Consider the following 18,139-nt stretch of genomic DNA (forward strand, 5'->3'; position numbering starts at 1 on the left):
TCCTCCACAACTAGATTGAAGAACAAAACGACAGCAACTTGTCTGTTCCCCTTTCCCCAATTCCCCAGCACTGTTCCCAATTCCCCAATAAAAATCTTTAAAAAAAAAAAAAAGTGCACCCTATATTTTTCTTTGGGCACATAATCACAATTCAGAACTTGTGTATGAGGTGTGATAAAAAATATGGTGAATGTTTACATAAAAAATGTGTTATAGTAAAAGACACTGCCATTAATCTCCCTCAAAATACACCCCCTTGCTTCGAACACACTTATCCCATTGTTCCTGCCACATTCTGAAGCAGTTCTGGAAGTCCTCTTTCATGAGGTCTTTAGTTGCGCTGTCGTGGTTGCCTCAATGTCCTGAATCGATTCAAAACATTTACCTTTCACGGTCATTTTGACTTTGGGGCAGAGCCAGAAGTTGCATGGTGCCAGATCAGGTGAATAAGGTGGATGAGGACATACCATAATGTCTTATTTGACAGAAGTTGCCATATACCAGAAGTGATGTGTGTCACAGAGCATTGTCATGATGCACGAAACTGTTTGCCCATTTCTCAGGCCGTTTTCTATGCACATCGTTTCTTAAATGTTCTAAGAAGTCCTTATAATATTCAGAGTTCACCACAGTGTTCCTAGGTACAAACTCAGCTCACACAATTCCATCAAGGTAAAAAAAAACACATTTAACATCACCTTGATGTTACGAAGATCTTGACCGACATGTTTTTTTCGCATGAGGAGAACTGGGCGATTTCCATGGAAAACTCTGAATCTTGGCCTCAGGATCATAACCATAGACCCAAGTTTCATCTCCCATGATGACATGTCTTAAAAAGCTGAAATTTGATGTAGCATAATCATGCAACTCCAACAAAACTGACAAACACTGTTGCTTTTGTTCAACAGTCAAAATGCGCAGAACAAATTTCCCACTCACTTGCTTCATGTTCAAATCTGTTGTTAAAATGCTTTGAAAGGAACCATAAGAGATGTTCAGATCCTTAGAAATTTCCCTAATAGTCAGTCACATGTTTGATCAAATCATTTCGCTTACTCTTTCAACATTCTCTTAGGTTTTTGATGTTGAAGGACATCCCAATCTCTCCTAGTCTTCAGTTGATTCACAACCATTATGAAAACACTTGAATCATTTGTAAACCATTTTCATGGTAACTGCAGCATCACCATAAACTAATTTTAACATTTCGTTGTGTTTCTTTAGCACTTTTTGTAGTTTGAAACAAAGTTTCATGTCAATGCGTTGTTCGTTACCCATGATTTACCGCACACTTTAAAACACACCTTCTCTAGGGCCAGCCGAGTGGCTCAGCTGGTGAAGAGCTCGCTCAAGAGTGCGAGCTCTGAGCAACAGTGGTTTGAGTCCCAGCCGGAGATAAGCAGCTGCTGAGCTGCCAACAGGCAGCAGGATGGGTCAGCTTAAAAAAGAAAAGCAAAACAAAAAAACACATCTTCTCTCAACCGTAGCTCACACCAAACAAGTTGAAACTTGTTACACACTGTTACTAAGTTTCGATGCACTACTTTCCATATTGAAGATCCCTGCCTTTCCCATTGGATGGCACTCGGCAGCAGCATTCACTGTATTTTTTTACCATACCTCATATGTGTGTATATATATATGTATTTCTTGATAATTTGTTTAATGGACATCTCCTGATTGCAGAGACCATATCTAAGCTAGCACATACAGTAATTAAAAGAAAAATTGTAGTTCTTATTGTTATAAATGGCTTTTGATCTGATTAGACATATATTTTAGAATGCTTACTCTGGCAACAATGTTTAGGTTAGCTAACAAGCCAGAGAGGTACTAGATGCAGAGAATCCATTAAAAGCACGCTACAATTATAGACAAGAAGTAATGGGAGTCTGAATTACTGTTGATAGATTTAATACCCACATGATAACCATGTACGGTTACGTAGCAAGGAGGAAGTTAAGTTCTGAGAGAGTAACTGGCCATTCCAAAAGAGGAAGTTTGAAAACTTTTTGTGTAATAACTGAGCTATTAGTTTAGATGGCCAAAAACGCTGAGAGAAACTGTAATCCCAACTCCACAAAGTAAATCATCACAATTTTAATACTGAAGTGGGTGCAAAAGCAGCCCCTCTATTCAATGTAATAAAGCCTGGTGGCTGGTTAAATAAAAGTCAGTTAAATCAGGGAATCATAAGGAATAGTAAAACCTTACATTTAATTTTAACTTAAAACTGTAAAAAATATTCATTCTACAGGCTTTGATATAGGGCCAGGGGTTTTCCTTTAAATATGACCCCCACCTAATTTGACAGCAAATATTTCTTAAATATGCAACGTTAGTTAACCTGAAGAGTTGGTTAAGTGGAAGTCAGTAAAAGAAATTATTTCCCAGGCCGGCCGAGTGGCGCGATGGTTAAGAACTGGCTTGGGATGCCAGAGGGCCCCGGTTCGGATCCCACATATGAGGGCCAGTGACACTGCCCTCCACAGCTAAGATGCTGAACAACAGCTCAACCTGGAGCTGGGCTGCCGTGAGTCGCTGGCGACAGCGTAGGCTGCAGCCCCTTTGGCAGTGGGTTGCCATGGGTTACCGTATGTAGCCAGCAGCCAGCGTGAGCGGCCAGCAGCTGCAGTGAGCGGCCGTCCAGAAGCCGGTGACTGATCTGCCTCGCCCGGGAAGAGCGCAATGATGGTGCCAACTTGGGCCAGTGAAGCAACGTCCTCCACAACTAGACTGAAGAACAAAACGACAGCAACTTGTCTGTTCCCCTTCCCCCATTCCCCAGCACTGTTCCCATCCCCCCAATTCCCCAATAAAAATCTTTAAAAAAAAAAAAAAGAAATTATTTCCCCCTTTTGAGTATCATGGTTACAATGACAAAAAGTGAACAGTAGATTACAATACAATGGCCAAACCCATGGCTTACAAACTAGATATTCAAACACTTATAATTGCACATAGGAGACTTTAGTGAGTTTGTAGGCAGACTACATTATTTAGTAATGTATTCATCTAGAATATTAAGAAAAATGCATCTTTTTCATATCAGATAGATATGTCACATACGGTCAAGAGATATACTCAAGATTGGAAATTCCACACTGCAGAGCACTTGATGGCAGGGCTCTCACTCTTCTTGCATGTTCATCTTATTGTGACATACTACAGTTTACAAATACTGAGTTAAGTAAATATATGGATTATATTATCTAGTTTTAACCAAAGTAAACCTCACAAAATAGCCAAGTGGCTTACAAAGAATTCCTAAAACAAATCTCAAACCTCATATTGAAGATAACACTACTGCTGACAGAAAAAAAAAGTCAAAGCTGACACTTTGCCTACTCCAAGTACAAGCTATTTGTCAGCCACTATACAGGATTAAAACAACGATTCAACCCAGTGATTCTCAACCAGAGGTGATTTTGCCCGCAGGAGACATTTGGCAGCATCTGGGCGCATTTTTGATGGTCACCACTGAGGAGAGGGTACTATTGGCACCTGGTGCGTTAGAGACCAGGGGTGCTGCCAAACATCCTGCAATGCACAGGACAGCCCCCCATAACCAAGGATTAACCAGGCCAAAATGTCACAGTGCCCAGATTGAGAAATGCTGACCTAATCATATCAGATAAAAATTGTAAAGAATTTTTTAAAATTATCCAGTGTATAAAAAATATGGATTTGTAGCCACTATTGTTCATGATGAACCTTGCCCTAAGGGTGTGACCTAAGATACTGGCTAAAGACAAAGCCATCACAACTCTTGTTTCATTTTCAGGTTTTCATCTTGTACAGTAACTTATAAATAAAACAGGTAGTGGGGGTAATAAGTTTGAACTCTTTTACTGATGGAGTACAAAATTTTAAGTCTGTAGACTACAAACAACGAAAGGTAACAAAGAGATATTAGTAAATTGATATAGAGTTTATCCAAATTCTAATTTATAATCCTAGCTAAAAGACAAGAACCTTGTAATGTTTTATTCTCTAGGACAAGCACAACCCAAGCACAACCCCGGGTTCAAGATAATAATCCAGATGGAAAACCATCAGTAGAAAACAAGTGAAGGTGCCAAAAGGTATAATGAGAACAACACAAGTTGTCATATGTGGTTAACAACATCACAAAAACAGTAGCTGTACATTATGCAATAGGACAAGGCTCTGATAACATGGTGGTTAAGAGCATGCCTCTAGAGTCACTATGTCTGGGTCCGAAACCCAGATATTCCATTTAAGCTGTGTGCTGGCTGCATAACTTTTCTAAGCCTACTTCTTCATCTACAAAATGGGAATTACCAATATCTCCCTCTTAGGGCTCTTGTAAAGATTTATGGTTCAGCGTAGTAGTTAAGAGCACAGGCTTTAACCTCAGAATTCCAGCTCTGTCACTTATTAGCTCTGTAACCTTGGGCAAGTTACTTAACCCCTAAGTGTCAGTTTGTTTTTTCATCTATAAAACAGAGCTAGCTTGACATATTCCTATTATTTGAATGATACAAACTTCATAGAGTTGATCTGACAATCAAAAGGGATCCTCAGTGCCCAGCACAAAGTACATAATTCATAAACTGAAATACGTACTCAAAAAAATGAACTCAAATGCTCAGGTCATTGTTTTGATTAATTATAAATTTAAATGGCACATTATCTCTCAAAAATTTTTGCGGATCAATACAATCTCTAGATATTCTAAAGCAACTGTTTTTTTTTAAAGATTTTTATTGGGGAATTGGGGGAAGGGAACAGCGCTGGGGAATTGGGGGAAGGGAACAGCGCTGGGGAATTGGGGGAAGGGGATCAGACAAGTTGCTATCCTTTTTGTTCTTCAGTCTAGTTGTGGAGGACATCGCTTCACTGGCCCAAGTTGGCACCATCATTGCGCTCTTCCCATGCAAGGCAGATCAGTCACCAGCTTCTGGATGGCTGCTCACAGTGGCTGCTGGCCGCTCACACTGGCAGCTGGCTACACACGGTAGCCCATGGCAACCCACCTGCCATTGCCAGCGACTCAGGGCAGCACAGCTCCAGGTTGAGCTGTTGTTCAGCATCTTAGCTGTAGAGGGCAGTGTCACAGGCCCTCATATGTGGGATCCGAACTGGGACCCTCTGGCATCCCAAGCCAGCTCTTAACCAACGCGCCACTCAGCCGGCCCAGCAACTGTTTTTTAAATACACGATAGACAGGCTTTGTTCAGCCAAATTTACCAAATCCCTACTATGTGCTTTGGCTTGAGCTGAGAGTGAAGGATGCAGTGATGAACAAGACTGACATGTTCCTTGACCTCAACAGAACACACCAATTCTACTTAGTTGTGAATTTTTTCGAAGCTAAAATCTCCATTCTTCTCACTGTTCCTCAATGATTTGGTAACTTCTCACTCTGTTTACTGAACATAATATTTTGAGGAAAATGTTATTTATCGGTGTCTCACAAAATGAGTTTTCAATCTTGACTGCAGATTAAAAGTCACCTGGGGAGATTTAAAAAATCCAGATGCCCAGGCCTCACACTCAGAAATCTGAACCCCTAGGGAAAGGACTCAGACACCTGTATTTTTAAACTTCCCAGGTGTTTCCACTGTGCAGCCAAGGTCAAAATCAAAACAAAACACTACTCTAAAAATCTGTCACCCATACCCAGACAAAAGGAGGCAATTTTAATTGTGTGTGATGACAGCATAGTGGTATTATTTCCCACACTGCACAAGATTATTAATGCAGTCCAAGAAAGCAGTAGACTTGAAGAGTCACACCGCACTTCTGAGTTATATTAAATGTACAACTCATTCATTAATGTATTCGCCCAACACACATTTTAAAAAAACTTATTAGATGCCATGTGCCAAGGATACAAAATGTCTCTGCCCTCAAAGATTTGAGCTCACAGTAAGGCAGAGGTACATAATCACAACTATACTACACCGTGGTTAGTTCAAATAATGAAGATGTGTATAGAATGTAAGAGCACCGAGTAGGTATGATCAAGGTGTGATCAAGGTGGGGAAGAGGGCGAAAAGAGAGAAGTAGTTAGAGAAAGCTTCTTGGAAAGATAATCAGAGCTGAGTTTTCAAGAATGAGCACTAGTTGATGAGTCCAGTGTCCTTAAAGGGGAACACGAGTGGTGTTTGGGGGGCAACTCTTTGCTGTGCAGGACTTCAGGTACATTGTGTTCCTTAGCCTGAGCATTCAATTCCAAATAGCATCCCCTGGTCACTGTGACAATCAAAACACTTCCCAAAGCCTCCCAGTGGGGAAGCTCCTCAGTCAGAAACCACTGAAAAAAAGAAGGGGTGGGGGGGCGAGGTGGACCAGGGAGGTGGATTCTAAATCAAAGAGCCAGAAACAACAGAATGCATTCCCGGGAAACACAAGAATTCGATATTAGAACAGCATTTCCTTAAACGTTTCACAGTATGTTAACGCATCCTACACATAAGCCATGCTCCATAGTCAAGGAAGTTTATAAAATTCTGATTGAAACAAAAGTTTCTCTAGTATAGTTCTTTTCAATATTTAATATGCCAATGTCCAATTATGAAATCCCAAGGGGGGAGGTATAGTACAGGTTATCTCTTCCTCACCAAATCGATTCAGTTACTTTTTAGATGCAGTCCTTGATATGCAAAATGCAGAAATCAAATTAAGATTCAGATAACACAGTATGACCTCGTTATGTCTGAACTCAGAAACTGAACAAGTTAGACAGTGGGGAAACTTTTATAATTTCCCCAAATTGTTAAGTATGGAGCCTATCTATGGGAGAACACTTTGAAAGGTTAGCATCCCATAATATATGCTTTGTAAAACACTGTGCTACAGCATTTAGTATGCAGCAAGGATTGCTGATGGACATGGGTGAGAGGTAGGAAAGACAAGATCACAGAGGACCCTGACTCTGTGTCCTGTTATGGAGAGCTTACCTGGTTTAGACATTTGCTTTTCAAGTGGAGCACAGACCTCCCTATCGTCATCCTTTCCCTCACCCATCCCTGGCACAAAATGTCATGGGATCAAAATATCACATAAAATAAAAGCACTTACTTTGCTGAAGGGGAGAACTGGTAATTTTTTGACTCACCCATGGTAAGACCAGTTCCTTTCTAAGAATGCCAATTGAAAATAAGATATAAAAGGTTAAAAGGGATCAAAATAAAATCTAAATGGGACATTGAAAAAAAAAACAACCCACTGGGCTCAAAAACCAAACCCAAATAAATGCTATATTTAAGAACTATAGCTGAAACTTGCTCAAAAAGTTTGAATAAAGGAAGGGCCCAATGAAGCCCATTCAACCAACTTTCAAGAAACATTTTTTTCTGGTCTGGTATAAAAGCTGTTCAATATCATTAAAAAAATTTTTTTTTTAAATCTAGAAAAGTAATCAGCTCTTTCCAGCAATACTAATGCAACCCTGATACCAAAACTGGGTGGAATGGCACAAGAACTCTATAGACTAACCTCATTTATGAAGACAGATATGAAAACCCTAAGTAAAAACCTGTTAGCAAATCGAATTCAACAATAAATTATGCAGAAAACTATTACATAATGGTTAGTTCTTAAAGTACAATTCCTGGACCAGCAGTACCAGCATCACCTGGAAACTTGTTAGAAATACAAACTCTCAAGCTCCACCCCATTCCCACTGAGTCAGAAACTCAGGGGTGGGTCCTAGTCTGTTAAGCACTTCCAGGGGATTCTGGTGCACACTTTGACAGCACTGGTCTAACGTAACTGCCTAGAAGTGGCGTCGCTGGTTGTGGACATCAGTTACTTTCCAAAGCAGCTCTTCCAGTTTACACTCCTATCAGCGTATTCCTACCAAGCTTGATACTGTCAGATGTTTCATTTCTGCCAGTTTAGTCAGTATAAAGCGGTCTCTGTGGTTTTAATTTCTATTCCCATAATTGTTGATGAGGTTAACAATCTATTCTGTGCCTTGTCTTTTTAGCCTCATAAGGCAGGGAGGTGGGGGGGAGAGGGGGTCTTAATAAATATAAGTTTCTACTAATATTTAACATTTTTAATGTAGTCTAACATATCAATATTTTATGGTTAGTGTTTTCAGAAAGTATGCCCCCTTTAAAAAAAAAAAGCTTTCTGAGTTTTTCTTTTTAATCTTGAATCTACCAGTTGATTTTTATGCATAGTAAGAGGTGAGGGTCCAACTTCATTTCTTTACTATGGTAAGCAACTGCTCCAAGCAAGTGTATCATTTCTCAACCACCTTGCCATATAGCGTGTACTCACCTACCTAACCTGGATAAGCATATAAAATTCATTAGCAACCTCTACCTGTTTAGTATCATCTGTCAATTGGGTATTCATCTTCCCTTTTCTTTTCATAGGCTCCTCAGACACCCCACAGGCTGGGACCAAAACCCACACCTGTGGGACCCTCAAAGTCAGCCTCACTCGCTTCCCAAGGTCGAGTAACTGCTCTGGACATCACTCAGCAGCAGATCTTCCCCTCCCTTTCTATAATAACAAGGCTGTAATCCAATTGACATCTTAAAGATCTATTTAAAGTAAAACCTGTCTACTTCTAGGAGTGGGATTGTTGGGTCGTATGGTAATTAATTCTATTTAGAGTTTGGGTTCTATATAGATTTTTGAGAAACTGCCACTAACAATAAATAATCCAGTACAAAACTCAACAACGAGATACCAATTCATGCCCATTAAAATGGCTATAATAAAAAAAAAAAGAAGAAAAAAGAGAGAAAGAAAGAAAGAAAGAAAGAAAAGTGTTGGTGAGGATGTGGAGAAATCAGAATCCTCGTGCATAGCTGGTGAAAATGTAAAGGGAATGCTGGCGAGAAAAGAGTTTGGTGGTTATTTTGATACATTTCACAACACAGATGGACCTTGAAAACATTAAGCTTAGTGAAACAGGCCAACACAGAATGACAAATATTGCATGATTTCACTTACATAAGGTAAATCCATAAAGAAAAGTACAATAGAGGTTACCAGGGGCTGGGAAGGGAGAAAAAAGGAATTATTTTTTAATGGGTAGAGTTTTTGTTAGGGATGATGAAAAAATTGGGGGTGTAGTAATAGTGATGGTTACACAACACTTTGAATGTATTTAACACCACTGAATTGTACACTTATGAATGATTAAGACGAACATTATGTTATTTATATTTTACAATTTTTAAAACTCAAAAAAATTGAATAGTAAATGATTCCTTCATCTGATAAAAATGTATTAATCAGGACTCAGTGCAGAAATCACTTTAGATATTTCACACCAGAAAAGCATTTAATACAAGGACTAAGATGTTTATCATCAAAATATGGAAGGGATGGGATCAGGAGTAGCCACTGTGTTATGGAAATAAAGGACACACTGGAAGTCAGAGGTCCAAAAACTGCTGTCACTGCCACCTCTATATACAGAGGGTGCCAAAAACAGGTATACTCATTTTAAGAAAGTAACAAATTGTATTAAAATTGTAATAATATATACCGATAACAAAAGATGAATACAAGTCATGTGTATACCTGTTTTTGGCACCTCCGGTATATCCATAAAGTCGGAATTAAATGCTGGAATGCTCAGTCCAGACACCTCAGCTGCTTCTATTCACTCGGCTCTTACAACTTTGCGAAACAGCCAAAACAGCAGCAAAGAAAGTGTCCCTGTCCTTTTGCCTTCTCCATTGTGGAAATTCATCTGATAGAATCTAAACTGCATCCACATTTGATGAAAGGGAGTTCAGGAAATGCACTATATTTCATCATTTATAAGATATTGAAGTACTTTAAAAGTGAATGTTGGGGGCCGGCCGAGTGGCTTAGTTGGTTAAGAGTTAGCTTAAGAGCGCGAGCTCTGAGCAACAGGGCTGCTGGTTCAATTCTCACATGGGCCAGTGACGCTGTGCCTGAGGTGAGTTGTCGCTGAGCTGCTAACAGGTGGCAGAATGGCTCAGCTCATGTAATAAGATGGCCTGTTGGATGGTGAGCTATGCCCACTTGCAACTAAGATTGAACACAGCACCTTGAGCTTAGAGGCTCTGAGCTGCTGAAAGGCAGCCAGATGGCGACTGGTGCCCTCCATAACAAAGACAAGAACAACAACTTGGCTGGTCCCCCAACACTGTTCCCCTCCCCCAATTCCCCAATAAAATCTTAAAAAAATAAAAAAACAAAAGTGAATGTTGGGATGCATTTTATAATCAATAGCAATATCATGATTAACTGGCAATATTTTATTTTAGAAACTAAATAATGGTGAATCTTAGAAACAATATCTTAAATTTAATGAAAAATGGTAATTTTCGCATTCTAATCTTTTTTTAAAAACCTCTCCAAATAAAAACACACTCTCACATTATCTTCTAAAAGCTTTATATTCTTGCATTTCACATCCAGGCACTTAATCTACCCAGGATTTGTGAATATTGTGAGGTTAAAAGTCCAGATTAATTTTTTCTCATTTTTTCAGCACCATTTATTGAAAGGGCATTCTTTTCTCTCCCTAATTTCCAGCACATAGATGTCATATATCAAGTAACCTGTAAGTATGGTTTCTTCTGTTCACTGGTCCATCACTAAACTACTGGTGACAGTCTCTTAATTACTACACTTTGTAATGAGTCTTAATGACTGGTCAAGTCAGTCCTATATTGTCTTCTTTGGGAGCGTCTTGGCTACTTTAGCCCTTTACTGATTTTCCATACAATTTTAGAATCAGTTTTTTAGTGGTTGCAGAACAGGAATGTAAGGACTATACCAAATCATAATCTCTTTCCTATCTGAAGTTCTCTGACACAATTCCCACAGAAATACAGTAATATAATGTGTAAAAAAGCAATTTTGAGTTATTTAGGAATAAGTAACAATAGTACTTTATCTTTTTATAGTAAAAAAGGATATAAAGGCAATAACTATTTGGTATTCATAGAAAAGATAGGATGTTTTTATAACGAATGGGAATTAAATTACCTTCATACAACATTACCAGAAATTATGCTAATAACTCTTTAAAAATAATCACACCTACTTAAGACTCTTAAATTAATAATTGTTTGTTTCCTCTAAGGTACAGAGAGATTTCTAAGTAGGAAATATAAACTTTAAAAAAGAGGAAAAGGGATTAGACCCAAGTTGACAATATAAAAAAATAAAGGTTCTAATAGCGATTTACAATGTTACTTCTGAAACTAGTAATCTCCTTTAAATTAAAAGTACATCTATAAGCCTGAACAGAAATTTACTTTGCAAAATAAATGCTGTAATGTAGGAAATATACCATATTTCCCCATGTATGAGACGCACCTTAATTTTGGGGCCTGAAATTTGAAAAAAAAAAGTATTATGTAAAGTTATTGAACTCAAGTTTTATTCATCATAAAATTCATACAACTCCTCATCACTGTCAAAACTCCCAACCATTAGCTTGTCCTCATCTGTGTCTGATGACGAATCACTGTCTTTGTATATTGCCTCGTCCTCAGTTCCATCTATGGCATTTGAAATCCACAACCACTGTATAAGACGCACTCAGTTTTTAGACCCCAAATTTTTCCAAAAAAAGGTGTGCCTTATACGTGGGGAAATACGGTAGTTTAAAAATCCTAGGTCACTGGAGGAATAACCCCTAGCTTTATTTTAAACTGTTTCAAAATACTCAAAGGTAAGTGACTAATTCAAAGCATCCTAAAATTTTATTTAATTTATGTTGTTCCAAAAATAGAAAGTCAAATTTTTCAGGTTTGTTAATTTAAAGGTTATATATTTCGCACAAAAAATAATATGAAACAAGGGTAGAGTATTTGTCAACTTAAACACAATTAAAGTGTCTTTTACAATAAGGAGATGTATATTAAAAAAAAACATGCTAATTTTGGAACAACAGTTGAAAACAGTCTGCCAAAATGTTATGTTTCTCTCTCCCTAGAAGTACATTTTCAAAACCTGCAAGGTAGGCAAATACAATTGGAATAACACTCCTTACAAGATGAACAAATGTCTGGACACCATCTACCTTCCCAATTGTCACAAGATCCTGTGCTGGTAGATGGTGTTCTATAAACACATTTCCCAGTTTTCTGTTTTTTAATCCTTAAGTGAAAATCATGACCACAGGTTCTAGAAGATATAAAGTTAACTGAGTTCAGAGTGATTTTTATATTCTGTATTGAGGGTGTTCCCAGAACATAGAAAGGCATGTAATGTTACTAGGCATCAATTTTGCTCTGTATATGCAGTCTTGATATGGGAAGGAACAAGAATAGTTTTTTAAGCCCAAGAGAAAACATGGAAGCCAAAATAATCTCAGCGGGTAGAGGGGAGAAAAAAATAATTGCTTAATGTTAGGGTGGAGGTTATATGAAGAGTTTCTTCTGACTACCATGCTAATTATGTATGACAGTAAATTAGGCTGGTAGCCAAAAGAAACTGAAAAATAAAAACTACCTCCCAGAACTTAATTCCTCCACCAAATATTTAAGGAAGAAATGAAACAAATGAGGCTATATAGTTTTGCTTCTTACAGCATTGTTATTGATAACATTGTGACTATGAAAACTGTACTTCACCTAAAACAACAGAAAAACTCCTAAACAGGCTCTCATCTCTTTTGAATTCAGAAGTTCTATTAACTATTGCTGATCCTGACTTTACAGAATAACCAACATAGGTAAAATAGACAACGAAAATGAGTCAAGGTCTTAAAACAATTTAACTTCTGAGGAAGACAAAATCCAGTAAGGGATACTAACAACAGAGGCGTATTTTCATGAGGATTTGAGGCAGGAATATAGGAAGCAAAGGAACATACTGGATTTCACAAAACAAGGGGATTATGACACAAAATGTTCACTAAGTACTCAGCTAAATAAATACCAAGATGTCAAAGGAAACAAAATGCACGTTTGCAATTCTAAAGGAAAATACTTTATGATTGGAGAAAAAGGAAGAGCAAGGTAAGCATCAAGTCTTAGAAAATGCTAAAACAAACAAACAAAACACCAATGCAGTACAGCACAGGGAATATTGTCAATGGTATTGTAATAGCTATGTACAATGTCAGAGGGGTAGTAGACTTGGTGGGGTTATCACTTTGTGAGGGTGTAAATGTCTAATCATTACTTTTTTTGTACACCTGAAACTAATAAAGTTAAATTAAATTTAAAAACAAACAAAAAACCATCCTATTCCTTCCCTCTCTTCCCCACCACCCTGGGAACATAGGTTTCCAGTTGTTATGATGGGACCCTAATTCATCTTAATCAGGAAAGGGACAGGGAATCAAGAAAAGTCAGGCTTCTCTAGTCTGTTATCCTAACATAATTTTTCTGGCCTATTATCCAAATACAACTAAATTAAGTTTGCTCTCAGGCTTACTACATTCAGGGATTCAAGCGCCCAGTCTCAGTTCCAACGTTCCTTTCTTACCTATTTACTAACAATCAATTCCTTTAATAACCAGCAAATATGAGACCGACAGCAGGATAGATTAATGGATGCCTAAAGGAAGACATTGATTAAATGAGGAGAATGAGAGAGTACAGAAAAGGAACACCAGAAATACCAAAGACCCAGCTGTTTTATAGTTTTGCCTAACACGTGTGTTTTGTCCACCTTCAAATGTATCCAGCTAAGTATTAACAGCAATAGCCAGAACTGCAGAAGCGCGTACCTTAGTTGGACTTACACTTATTAAGACTATGATGTAATCCAACTTGGTTTGGCATGGTTCGTACAGATGTGTGTTAATACAGTGGACTTCATTATAAAGGAGATTCTATTCCAGAATGCTGCCTAGTCTATGCATTATAATAATTACACAGTTCCCTTAACTAAGACTGGCAATAAGAGATATTAAAAACAACACAATTTTAATTGTAATGCAATCGTAAGACACTCCCTTCTACAGACACATAGCACAAGAATAGTTAATAAATATCATACCCTGTTACAACACATATTTTTTTCAATAAATGTATTTATTACACCATATAATCACATTATCCCATATGTTACCATATGGTCATAAAAAGAAAGAAAAACATCAGGGGAATATAAATGGTCAGAAGCAAATGTTTAATGTCAAAAGAATAAGCACATTCATTTGATAAATATTTAATAAGCTTCTGTCATTTACCAGAAATATTCTATTTTGAGCATCTATAAAGTAATACTTATAAATACAAGACATGAAATTTGCTCAGTTCCCAATATAATTTTAAAAACTAAAATCTATGTTCAATGTCCAAGATGTATGATAACAGAGTAAAAAAGTTAGAAACAACCTGATATTAAAAAATATTAGTTTAGGGGGGAGGGGGGTTGTTACTTTGTGAGGGTGAAAAGGGTAACTATTGCATTGTTCTGTACACCTGAAACTAACAATAAAAAAAATATATATTAGTTTAAAAAAGTCACAGTATATCTAATGATACGTAAAATGTTTTGCTATATTAAGGTAAAAATTTTTACAAGATCACATACATTGGATTATACAAGCATAAAAAAAGCATATGGATATATGTACACCAAAATGTTTATGTAACTATATCTTAAATAGCAAGATCACAGATAATTTTTTTTTACTTTTTGTACTTATATCTTTCTAATTTTTCAATAATGAATGTGCTTTCCTTCTGTAATTAAGTTTTTTTTAGTGAAGCTGAAATTTTCCTGAGAAAAATTAAAAAACAAAAACCTGTATTTAACTGTCACATAAGGTAGATCTTTAGACTAAAAAGGGTCACTTTACTCAAGCAAAATTTTCATTTCTTTCCATGCACTTGGCAATTATAAGATATCTCTTTAAATGCATTATAAGGAGAGTTCAATTAAAAGACCGCAGTACATTTCAGTTTCCACTAAATATCAACTACAAATTTAAAATTATTTCTCGGAAGAATTTATTCCACCACCCATAACAGTGATATCTACACTCAAAAGAGATCCATTTTTTTAATTAGCTTCAGGTATACAAAACCATGTAATAGACATTTACACCCCTCACAAAGTGATAAACCCCCTGCCCCAATCTACTACCCCTCTGACATCATATAATTCCATTGACTCTATTCCCTATGCTGTACTCCACATCCTGTGACTGTGTGTGTGTGCGCGCGTGTGTTTGTATCTAGATAGATATAAAATTATAGTTGACATTCATTATTATTCAGCTTCAGGTGTACACTGCAGTGGTCAGGCAAAAAGAGATCCATTTTTTATCACTTATCCCTTCCCCAGTCAAATACATTTATTATCACCTCCTATAAAAACTATAATGGAAAAACTACTATTCATCACTAAACATTAAAACCTGGGTGAAGGAGGCAGTGGGAAACACTTCTAACTAATTAAAATTAGTTAAAGTATTCTTATGGTTTCCCATTATTGGCAAGTTAAACTAAAATTCATCTAGCCTAGAGGTTCTCATTCATTGATACAAGAGAATTGCCACAGAAGTGTATCAAATACAGAAATTCATGGTCCTAGCTCTCACCTACTGAACCAGAATCTTCAGAAGGTAGAGTTCAAACAATCTGGTCCTTTTAAATAAGATAGCAGAGATTGTAAGTACTTAACAAAAACCTTCTCTATATAACTGCCAACTGCTCTAATAACTCTGAAACAAAGTTCTCAATGTAAACAATGTTACAGAAAGTTACAATTTAATAACCAATACCCATTAATTTGTCCATTCTTCTAGATACAATTTAACAAAACTACCCTTGCACTACAGAGTAAAACAAGCTTAGAGACACCTGTGCCTGGGAAGACAAAGGCATATCCGATTCATGGAAAAATTAGACAGCAGATGTGACCCCTAGTATTTACCCATTAAGAACAATGTATCCTAAAAATAAATTTCCATGTCAACCGAACAAAGCTGTTTATAAATAAGAAGGAATGTGGAGGTGTGGGGAAGACAAGAGGAAACTTCAGCAAATTAAGTACCAAAAACCAGGAAACAAGGCAGAATGAATGGCAACTGGCAACAAGAAAAAGAATAAACTTCGAAATGGAAGAAGGGAAGAGCGCTATCCTTAGAATCTAAGAAGCTGGGGGAAATGAATAGCTATTAGAGGAAACCTATCTGAGCAGAAATGCAAACTGTTAAGTGGAAAATGTTGTAATTTTGTTAAGAAAAAATATAACAAATTTAAAGTAGATCAAATGATGGTACAGAACACATCTTGGGCATAGATGGAGGTGATATAGGAGGATGAAAAATAAATACAGAGGGTGCCAAAAAGTGTATACACATTTTAAGAAAGGAAAACTATTAAAATTGTAATAATATATACCAATAACAAAAGATGAATACAAGTCACGTTTGACTTCTGCAATGACAAGAGGTGTTCAAAGTGGTTACTATCAGTTACTATCAGACACTTCTGATTATGGCAAACTACCACTTGAGCAACACTGACCAAAGTGTCCACTTGTATACATTTTTTTGGCACCCTCGGTATCGTGAACAAACTGATACTGAATAGAGCAAGCATATCGGATGAATTTCCAAAGTAAAGATGATGCAGCAGGAAGGAGACTTGCACAGACATAAGAAAGAATGAGACGTTATAAGAATTGGGAAACAAAATTAAGTAGTAGGAAGGAAGCTGAACTTTGAGCAGTCAACAGAATAAGTCATGTTATCTAATCAATAATTGTAAAGCATATTTGTTATACCACATACTATCTCATTATTTGTAAAATACAATACAGTGTATTACTTTTATAGAATAAAAAGCCAAATACTAAAGGTAATACATTTTATGTAATAAAAAACAAAATGTAAATAACCTGATAACAGCGATAAGAGCCTGAAGAAGGCAAAAACAGGCTGCGAGAAGCAAGGGCGAAAAAGGAAACGGGAAAAGAAAAAAAAACTGGGACAAAAAGGAGGACAAGAGAAAGAAAGCAATTAAACCTATAAAAAAATGGGTAGGAATACATAGAGGTGTATAAACGCACAACGGAAGACTAAGCAAAAAGTGCCAGCAGTGCAAGTGAAACCTGATGGAATCTTGACAGCTTCAGGGTTCAGAAAGTAACCAAGAGCGTCCAGAAGGATTTGTGAAGATAACAGATTCACAATGTCAGGGAGCAGTGGCATGAAGCCGGTAAGAGCAGTGCAAAAACGGTCAAGAAGCTGAGGTCAGAAGGCCCGCAGGTCTGACAACGGGCCGGCGGATGGGGATGGGATGGAGGTTACCACTCAGCAGACGGAGCGCTGACAAACATGAGGAACCGGGGACCTGAGACCGGGATGAGAGGGAGGGCGGAAACAGCGGGGTTGACGGCCAAGAAAGTAAAGGCTAACGCAAAACCAACGGCTGGGTAAAACAGGTGAAGCGAGATCCCCCAACAAGTCGAAAAGTGGCAGGGAGGGCAGCGGCCTGAAAAGGGGGGGCGGTCTGGGAGAGCAGAGGGGGGATGCTGCGCCCCATCATCCCCACGACCAAGTACTGATCGCAAGCACCGCACGGTCCCTCGGGCTGGTCCGGCCCCGGGTGACGATCCTCCATCCATCCCTCCTCCACCAGGATGCCGCAACCCCCTGCGCCGCCCCCCACCTGAAATCACGAAACCATCTCGGAGATGCGAGGCTGGCTCCCTTCGGCCAGCCGTGACCTTCCCGGGCCCACCCTGCCTCTCGCCCCCTACCGATCGCCTCCCGCTCCACCACCGCTGCCCGAACCCCCCACGCCGGGGTGCGGGCCAGGGAAAGCCCTCCGGGCCATTGTGTGTGTGTTTACGTAGCGAGGAGCTGCGTGACGGAGAGGGACGAGCGGGGGATGCCCGTCTCCGACCCGCAGAGCCCATCGGAGAAGGGGGCCGCGGGCACCGGAGCCCCCCCCGCCCCGCGCCACCTCTGTCCCCCAAAATAAACACCGGCCAGCCGAGCCCGGAGACGGGAGGGGTGCAGGGGGGCGCCGGCACTCACCTCCTCCGGGATGGCAGGGTCCGCAGCCGAGGAGGCCGCGGCGCCGGCGCCGGCCTCGGGCTCCATGTCCCCGTTGAACAGAGCCTGGCCCTGCTCCGCGCCGCCGCCGCCGCCGCCGCCGCCGCTCAGCGCCGCCATCTTATAACCGAGAGTCGGGGCCCGAGCGGCCGCGGCTGGGCGGGGAGGGGGAAGGGAGGCGGAGGG

At 38.9% G+C, this 18,139-nt stretch overlaps 1 protein-coding gene across 8 annotated transcripts in view; it reads right to left on the reverse strand.

The window, feature by feature from the left end:
- The window catches only part of BRAF (B-Raf proto-oncogene, serine/threonine kinase), a 126,418-nt gene extending 108,285 nt beyond the window's left edge, over nt 1-18,133 (reverse strand). For all 8 annotated transcript variants that reach the window (XM_019666772.1, XM_019666774.1, XM_019666775.1 and 5 more), the window contains exon 1: nt 17,936-18,133. In XM_019666772.1, the coding sequence (XP_019522317.1) occupies nt 17,936-18,073 (138 nt within the window). In that variant the 5' untranslated portion in view covers nt 18,074-18,133. The remainder of the gene's footprint in view (nt 1-17,935) is intronic.
- Nucleotides 18,134-18,139: the final 6 nt, after the last annotated feature.

Source organism: Hipposideros armiger, unplaced genomic scaffold (assembly GCF_001890085.2).
Source record: "Hipposideros armiger isolate ML-2016 unplaced genomic scaffold, ASM189008v1 scaffold_478, whole genome shotgun sequence".
NCBI classification, from domain to species: Eukaryota; Metazoa; Chordata; class Mammalia; order Chiroptera; family Hipposideridae; genus Hipposideros; species Hipposideros armiger.